At 52.8% G+C, this 8,907-nt stretch overlaps 1 protein-coding gene across 1 annotated transcript; it reads right to left on the bottom strand.

Moving 5' to 3' along the window:
* Positions 1-647: 647 nt before the first annotated feature.
* On the bottom strand, positions 648-8,123 carry IRX3 (iroquois homeobox 3). The gene is made up of 4 exons (XM_081336187.1): positions 7,867-8,123; positions 4,122-5,301; positions 2,519-2,585; positions 648-1,220 (listed from the first exon to the last, which is right to left on the bottom strand). The coding sequence occupies exons 1-4, from the start codon at positions 8,110-8,112 to the stop codon at positions 1,166-1,168; spliced, it is 1,548 nt and encodes a 515-aa protein (XP_081192313.1). The 5' UTR covers positions 8,113-8,123; the 3' UTR covers positions 648-1,165.
* Between the last annotated feature and the right edge of the window lie 784 nt (positions 8,124-8,907).

The raw sequence follows: 8,907 nt of genomic DNA, 5'->3' as shown, positions 1-8,907 counted from the left end.
AGCCCCACCACAAAACCGGGTCTGCGGGTCGCTGCGCTCTTCGCGCAGACCCTTTCCGAAGAGTGGCGGGGTGGGGCGGGGCGGGGGGGCAGGGGAGGGGGGGAGACCCAAAAGGAAGAGCCTGACTTTCTCTCTTTCCCCCCCCCGCTCCGAACCCCCCCCTCCGCTCCCTCCTCCCTCCCCGAGAGACCTGGCGTCTTCCTTAGCTGTAGAGACCCCCCCCTCCCCGCCGCCCTCCCAGCCGGGTTTGGGACTCCCGATCCAACAACCGCTCCGCACCTGGGGGTGGGGTGGGGGTGCGAAACCTGGGGGACGCGCGCGCCTGGCCTTGCACAGACACCCCTCCCCTCCTCAAAATGCTTGGCTTACTAGAAGCGGGTGGCACCTGGGCCCACGCAGGAAACTTAATTGCACCCATCCCCACGTTTGCAAAAAAATAAAATAAAAAGTTCAGTTCAGGATCAGCCCTAGCGATCCTCAAGGCGGTCGGGTCGTTTAAAGGCAAGGGATCCCCAATTCTGAAACGCCTGCCCCAAATTACAAGAAAGACGCCCCCCCAGCGCTCTCTCTCTCTCTCTCTCTCTCTCTCTCTCTCTCTGTCTGTCTCTCTCTCTCTGTCTCTCTCTCTGTCTCTCTCTCTCTGTCTCTCTGTCTCTCTCCTTTCTTTCCCACAAAGCCGTGACGGATATTTCTCTGAGAATAGCACGGCAGGTCTTCTCCAAGTGAATGGAGCTTTCCTCCCCCATCAAAATAAAAGCAAATTCCAGTTCCAGCTGGTATCAGAAAAAGCGTAGTCACAGTGGCAACAGTTTATTAGCCAAAAATATATACTTTTCTTGTACAGTTTTGTTCGCAGTTATGTACATTTGCGCGTGTGTGTGCACGCTGAGGCGCGCGTTTTTTTTACTCTATATACAAAAACAAAGCAAAGCAAAACAAAAACACGAAGGTCTTTAATTCCTCACCAGGTTTCACCAAAAAAAAAAAAAAACTTCACGAATTCAGCTAATCCAGATGATTGAACAGATTCCTGCCCCCCCCTTCTTTCTCTCTCACACACAAACACACTCCTTTGTTTCATTTAATACACAGACATGCGTACAAGCTGTAACTATACAGATAATTTTATTTTACAACCATTGGAACAATAATTAAAAAAAATTAACTATGATGATGACAACGCCGATAGAACCATAGCAGCATCGAGTTGGTTCTGAGGCCTAGAAGAAAAGGGGATACAGAAAAATTCAGATTTGGGTCTGTAGGTGTTGGTTAAATAGCAATATTTGCTCGTGGTTTGAGCTTAAACCAATATGCGAAATGCTAATCAAGGTTTCCTGAGATACACAGAGTTATTTTTTTTTAATTTAAATTTATTGTGGAAGGGGAAGAGTGAGATCTCCCTTGGCCCTTGAGTCATAAAAATAAAACCAGGGTCCAGCCTTTAAGGTGTTGGAATGCTTTTAATTAATTCCGCAGTACCAGATTAATAGGCCTTCTGCACTTTTACAGGGGGCCCAATGTATTCTGGACCAAATCCTTCATTTTAAAATTATTTTAATTACAAAAAATGCAGAATGCCACACAATTTGCAAGCCGCCTTTTGACTTCCCACTTTTTCCATTATTCTCTGTGTATACCTGCATTTCTCCTTTCTGTTTTCAAGAGATCCATGAAAAATACCTCCCAATTCAGTTTTCTGATTTCAGTGAGCTAAAACATGCTGAATTCTCTTGTATTTGTGCGTATATTGTACGTACGTAGACACAGAAGTAAAAAAAATAAAATAAAAAATAAACACATATTTGGGAGCTTAGAAAAAGGGCAGGAGCCAAAATGTTTTCGTTTTTAGACTTTTAGACTTTGGTTTCCTTACTCCTGCTAATTTATATTTATGGTTTGAGTGGTTAATTATAATCTAGTAGTCTAATAGCTTCTTTCTCTACCCACATACTTTATAACCCAGTGCCAAATCTTTATCTATCAAACCACTATTTAAATACAACCCATTTTGAACTGCATTACGAAGGGGGGGGTGTTTAATGGAGAGCTTCATCTTGCAGTGTATTCTAACAACAAGGGAAATAAAACCCAGGCCATACAGACATATTCACACAGTGAGAGACAACTGTTGGTCTGAAACAACTCTATATCTCCCCAGTAGAGCTTTTTTTTTAATAGCTCAGGAGACAGGAGACTGTCAAAATTATTTGACAGTAATTATACTTAAAAACCACAAAATACAAACTAAAGTACTCAACTTGGTGAGGAGGACAAAGTGCCCCTTTATCAATCATTCCCTAATCCCTAATATAATCTTGATTCAACTTTCATCAATTTGCTTGGAAGTAACTTGCAACAGGGCTTCAGGGAGGTTTACTTTGGTGAAATGACCAATTCAATTCCAAATAAAACCGACTTCTAAGCCAGTGCTTCCCCCTCCCCTCTCCCCTCCACACACACCCATTAACTTTCCCTTTTCATACATCAGCTAATCTAGGAATAGATGAGGTCTTACCGCCTCTGAACTGGCTGGAAAGCGGTCTTTATTAACTTTTTCTCTACATCCAAGGCACTAGATCGATCTAAAACAAACGAAAGCAAAACAAAAAAGAGAGAAAACCTTTTTTTGTTGTTGTCTGGTTGCAAAGCACCTTGGATGTTCTTCTGATCGGTCTCTGAAATTCCTCTCCTCCTTCAGAACTTAATTCGGTGGCGCGTTGGCCAAACCAATCAAGGCAACAGCCACCATCACAATAACATCTGCTCCACAGTTCCCAAGTCTTTTCCACTTTCTTCCTCCTCTGCATTCCCTGAGCTCCTACCTCCTTCTTCCCACTTCAAGGCCTTACTCCTGAGTAAGTAGTGAGGAAGGGAGTGAAGGCTTCAGGAGCCCCTAGACCTCCCAAACCACCGTGTGACGTGGACGAAAACCAATACAGACCCCTTTCAGGTGCAGAACAGAGAAGGCATAATAAGCAAAAAGGTTTGCTGAATCCACGGAGGGTGTGTGTGTGTGCGGAAGGAACGGTTGGGCTCTGCAAACCGTCATCAGCAAGGGAAAAATTGCTTTTTGAGTACAGCAGCCCGCCTCTGCTTCCCACCCCCGTTTGGGAACTGGCTGGGGGCTTCTTCAATCCCGTTTCGCTTTAATTGCTGCGGGAAACCCAAAGGATTCTCTCCCACTCGCGGGAAAACTTCTGCAACAGACTAGAAGCTGGCTCTAAGGAAACCTCAGGGGTTCCCTTTTCTCATACTTTAGGGAGGCGAATGAGCTAATCTGCTTTTAGGAGAGTTTCACCCGCAAAGATTCTTCTCGGGGTTTTCAACCCCACCCCCCCCCCATCCCAGAAGAAAAATCAGAAATAGGTTTATTCGTATTCTCTCTCTCTGTCTCTCTCTCTCTCACTCACACGTTCAGTAGCTGCCGCGGGGTTTCAAATCCCCGAGCTCTTCCTTTCCTCTTCTTCAAACCATCTTCTGCAATTTTCCGCACTCCCCGTTTTTTTTTAACCCGTTAACACGTTTATTGGGGATACCTTTTGCTCTTTCACACCTCAATTTCTGGGTACTGAATTACGTTCACCGATTCGCCCCTTAACTGAAGTCCTGGCTGGTTGGCTTCGCACGACCCACTTGCCCGCCCTGACCCCAACTGAGGTTCCTGGCTCTTCTTCACAAATTCTCCAGTCTTGTCCGACCGACAGAAACCCCCCCCCCCAGCCAGCCCAGACCTGGATCCGCACATCAAGCTAAGATAAGGGAGGAATAACTGTTTGGGGGGGGGGGCTCAGCAGGTCGTGGGAGCGCAGCCGCCGAGAACCCCGAGTTCAAACGCGTTTGCCCCCTCCAAAAAGCCCTCCGCGGGCTATTAAACCGGGCATTAAGTCCAACGTCCCATCTTCTAGGCCCCCCCCCGCCCGCAACTTCCTCCGACCCCCAAATCTACTTCGATCCGGCTGAGAGGAAAAGGACGAAAGGTTGGCTTGCCCGCAGAGACCCAAGAGGATCTCCACCCCCCCCCCCAACCGCTCTGCCCCAACAAAGCATCTTTTCAGCTTGTTCCCCCCCTCCCATCCGGCGGCTTGCCAATCCCCCCCCCCAACCCATCCAGTGGTTACCTGTTCCGGAGGCTTCCGCGCTCGGCGCCTGGTCCGCCTGTCTGGAAAAAGCCGCCAGCGCCGCCGCCGCCGCGGGCCCCGTGTTGGCGTTGCCCCCCGCCAGTCCCAAGAGATGGGGAGTGTTCAGCAAGGTCAGCGGGTGGGAGGCGTGCGGGGGGGCGGCCGAGAAGGGCCGGCCTGACCAGCCGGCGAACTTGCCCAGCGGGCAGGCGGAGACCAGTCTGTGTGCGGCGGCGGCGCCCGGGGCGGGCTGCGGGTTCGGGCCCAGAGGAAGGCACGGGGGGCCAGCCGGGGGGGACCCCCCTCCTCCTCCTCCTGCTCCTCCTCCGCCAGGGGGCGATTTGCGCGAGGGGTTATCCGGGCTGGTGGCCGTCTCTGCCAAGGACCAGATCTTGGGCTTGGGCGCCTGGACGGGCTGCTGAACCGGGCTGGGGCTGCGGAGAGGCGGCGGGGAGCCCGGGGGTCCCGTCGAGGCGCGCCGCCGCGCTTCCACCGCCTTCAGGAAGCGCTGCTGAGCCAGCTCCTCGAAGCCGTCGGAACTCTCCGCCTCTTCCTCCTCCTCCTCCTCCTCCTCTTCGTCTTCCGACGTGTCGCTGCCCCCGTGGGGCTCCAGGGGGGAAGAAGGAAGGCGCAGAGCCCCCGCCGTCGGCTGGCCGCCCTCCTGGTCCGCCCGCTCGTCCTCTCCGACGTGCAGGAGCAGCTGCCCGGCTTGGCCTCCAGCTCCGTCCCGGGCAGCAGCGGCGGCGGCGGCGCCCTCGAAAGGCTCGGCGTCGCTGTTCTCCAGGTCGATCTCTTCGTCGTCCGGGTCGCGCTTGTCCGTCTCGCCGTCCTCGCTGCCGTCGGCCGTGCCTTCCTCGTCCTCGCTGCGGCTGCGGGGCGCCCAGGTCATCTTGTTCTCCTTCTTGAGGCGGCGCCGGGCGTTGGCGAACCAGGTGGAGACCTGGGTGAGGGTCATCTTGGTGATGATGGCCAGCATGATCTTCTCGCCCTTGGTCGGGTAGGGGTTCTTGCGGTGCTCGCTCAGCCAGGCCTTCAGCGTGCTGGTGCTCTCGCGGGTGGCGTTTTTCGGCCGGGAGGGGTCGCCGAACTGGTACTGGCCGTAGGGGTAGAAAGCCGGGTGAGGGGGCGGGAAGGCCGGCCCTTGGACGCCGGGACTGTCCTTCAGCTCATACTGGGTGCCCTTGGAGCCACGGCAGGGAGAGAGGGAGAGAGGGGGTTAGAAGCAGGAATGGGGAACCCCCCCCCTCCGCCACTTGCTTGAAAAGAAAAAGAAACCCCCCCCCCAAACACTGAAGGTCTATGGAGAATCCAACAGCCATACGAGAGTTGTCCGAAAGATGGTTTTTTTTGTTTCAACGAGGCAACTGAACTTTCTTCCATTCCCCGCTGGACTTTCTTGCTTTTCTTTGAAGGCGTTTCGCTTCTCATCCCGAGAGGCTTCTTCAGCTCTGACTGGATGGTGGAGCTGAAGAAGCTGCTCGGATGTGAGAAGCGAAACGTCTTCAAAGAAAAAAAAGAAAAAAAAAAGAAGAAGAAAGCCCGGTGGGGCAAGTTGGGAAGGGCTGAACGTCCATTTGCACCGCGCTCAGGTGACCCTGAGGACACAGATAAACTTCCAAGGGGCCTCAATGATCCTCTAAAAAGGATGCAAATGACCAGCGGTCTGCCAGGAGTATAAATCCTTCCCTTCCTCACCATCCGGTCAGAGCTGAAGAAGCTGCTGGGATGAGAAGCGAAACGTCTTCAAAGACAAACAAACAAAAAACCCCCCCAAGAAAGTCCATTTGCCTCCGGAGGGGTGGGGGGTGGGGAAGTATCTTTGGTGCTTTTGGACACGACAAAGTCACTTATCTGAAAGTAACTGCAGTGGAATTTGGGGCTGCCTTCCCATAACCCCCAGATTTGACCGACTTCTTGGAGTCAGCCATCCCCCCCCCAGTTGGTTTAATGCATCCAGCAGTAAACTAAAGCAGGGAGGGGGCTGGCTTCGCAAGGCATCTAATCCCCTCCCTGCAAAAGGAAAAAAAAACACCCAAAGCCTAAAATGATGGCCGATAACTTTAGCCAATAACACAAAAAGAGTCAGCAGGATCCTGTCGCGGACGGAGGCCAAGTGGGTTAATACGAAAGACGCTTTTTACCAGGGAATCCTCAGGGATAAAGAGATTCTGTCATAGGTATGGGTCTCCAGGTGGGATAGGTTTGGCTGGAGGGAGAGAGGGAATTTTTTAAAAAAAAGCTTCCCAATCTTAAATCGCCCCCTTACCCCCCCCAGACCTTTCAAAAGGGTTTTCCCCCCCCCTGAAACTCGTGAGGTCTTTTTCTCATTTTACATTCTTTTCCTGGTGGAAAGACACTATTTTCTAAAAAAAGAAAAGAAAAAAGTAGGCTTGGTTTTTCTCTGCAGAAAAAGTAGGGTGGGGGGTGGGGAGCCTGGACTGGAAAAAATGAGGGTGAAAACCCTCCGTGCACCAGGATATGAATTTAAAAAGGAGAAAGCAGCCCTGGGAAGGTTAGAAATTATTATTATTATTTTAAAAAGCTGTTTTCAATTTCTGCAGGAATAAAAGGGGGATCACACAGTCTGAATCTGTCAGAAGTCTAAGTATGCTGCTTTCTTTTGGGGGAAAAAAACCCCTTCCCCTCTTTTGCATATTGGAGGGGCCCGGGGATAAATTCTATTAAAGCTGCCCAACAATGCTAGGAGCTGTCAATCAAAACCTCCAGATCTGCACCTTCTGTCTGCTTCCTGTAGATGTGTAACTAAGGGCGATGGCACATAGGTGATCGGATTTTTCTTTCTGCAGAGCCGTCCTAGGCCGCTAAATCTCTCTTCTCCCCCCCCCCCCTTCTTTCTTTCGAGCCTTTGAAAAGCATTTTGAGCAAATAAAACAAGCCGCTCTCCAACTTTTCTTCCCCACGTTCTGTTGGGGGGGGGGAAATCAAATTCACCCGCTCTTCTCCTCTTTAATGTTATTTCCTTTCGCGTTCCTAAAGGGGGCTCTTCCTATTATTATTTTTTTAAAAAAATAAAATAAAATAAAATATGCCATTTATTCGTTGATATTTGAAGGTAATAAATCCGGGATGTTAAAAAGTTTGGCCAAACTCTTCAACGGCCAAGCCTTTTGCCTGGTAGTTAAGAAGGGATTGAAAAACCCGGACACCCGACCCCTCCGGGCCTTTTTCCTTGCCGGCTGCTTGAGCGGGAAAGCAGCCGAACTTTTCCGGGGAGCGCCCGAAGGTGGGTCTTCCCCTTCTTCCTAGGACACCCCCTCCCCAATCTGCTCCCCCCCTCCCCCTGCTCAGAGAAGTCGAAGAAGCGCAGAAAGATTCCCCGCCTGGGAAGGACTTTTAAAATAAAAAATAAAGCCCCAGCAACAACTATCTGCTTGAAGATCCCCCGGCTGCTATTTTTTTTTAAAAAAAAAAGCCGAGAAGAGGGAAAGAAAAAAAAGAGAGAGAGAGAGACTGGGGCTTTTTTTCTTTTTGCACTAAAAAAAGAGGGAGAGAGAGAGGAGTGGGGGGAAAAAAGGCAAATTCTCTCCAGCGGCTGGCTTGTCTGGCGGCGGCGGCGGAGCAAAGGGGAATCGGGTCCCCGCGCAAAGCTTTCCAGCCTTGCCCGGCTTGAAGTCTCGGGGTCCCGGCCTTTGCAAGTTGCAAAGGGAAGGTGGGGAGGGGGAAAAAAGGTCGGGGTTCGGGGGAAGAGTTCGGGAGGGAAGAGGCGGCGCGTAAGTTTCCTTACCAGCTGCGGGAAGATGGGAAGCTCGGCCGCGTAAGGCAGGAAGGCCCCGTAGCCCTGAGCGGCCGCGGCTGCCGCGTAAGGCGCGCCGTACATGGACGATAAGACGCCGCAGAGCGAGCCGGCCGGGCTGAGCTCGGTCCCGGGGCGGGAGCTGCCGCCGCCGCCGCCGCCGCCGCCGCTGCTCCCTTGGCCGTCCGTCGGGTAGAGAGGGCGGATGTACTGGTAGCCCAACTGGGAAAATGCCATGGCGGGGAGGGGTGGGGGGGCTGGGGGGGGAGGAAGGGGGAGAAGGGGGGGGAAGGAGAGAGAGGGGAGGAGGAGGAGGAGGAGGAGGAGGAAAGGAGGCGCCGAGGAGAAGCGCGGAGAGAGGCGAGAAAGTTGCGGCCGGACAGCTTCGCCGCTCGCCCCGCTGCGCGCTTTTAGCGGCGCCGCGCAGAAAGTCTGCCCGACATTGGCGAGGCCGGGCTGGGAGGGAGGGGGGGATGAAGGGGGTGGGAAGGGGAGAGGGTGGGGGGAGAGACCAGCAAGGTCTGGGGTGGGGTGGGGTGGGGGTTTCTGCTGCTGCCTTCCCCTCTTTTTCTTCTCCTTCTTCCTCCTCCTCTTCCTCCTCCTCCTCCTCCTCCTCCTCTTCTTTCTCCTTCTCTCGCTTTTCCCACCGGCGCCCGCCGCGCCAAAAGCTCCCTCTCGCCGCCTTCCCTCCTTTGCCTATTGATCTGGGATGGACTGCGGGTCAGGTCCGCGCAAGATTGCGGGCGACTTGGTGGAACTCCCCGCCTTTGATTGACAAGCCGGAGTCGCGGCCTTAGGCCCCGCCTCTTTCTTTTCAGCCCGACTGGCTGGCTCGGCTCGCTCGCTGAGTCTTCCTCTCCCGCCCCCCCCCCGCCTTTCCTTTCGTGACGTCGCCGCCTTTGATTGGAGCGCCTTTCAAAAATCGGGCTCGAGCCGCGCCAATCGGCTCGCCGGTTTGCCGAGCTTCAGCCCTGCCCCGGAATCGGGACTCCGCATAATAACAATAATCTTACCTTATTATTATTATTATTA

The sequence above is a fragment of the Vipera berus genome, assembly GCF_964194415.1.
Source record: "Vipera berus genome assembly, chromosome: 10".
Lineage (NCBI taxonomy): Eukaryota > Metazoa > Chordata > Lepidosauria > Squamata > Viperidae > Vipera > Vipera berus.
Note: the sequence above shows the minus strand (reverse complement) of the source record. Positions and strands in the feature narration are given on the sequence as shown.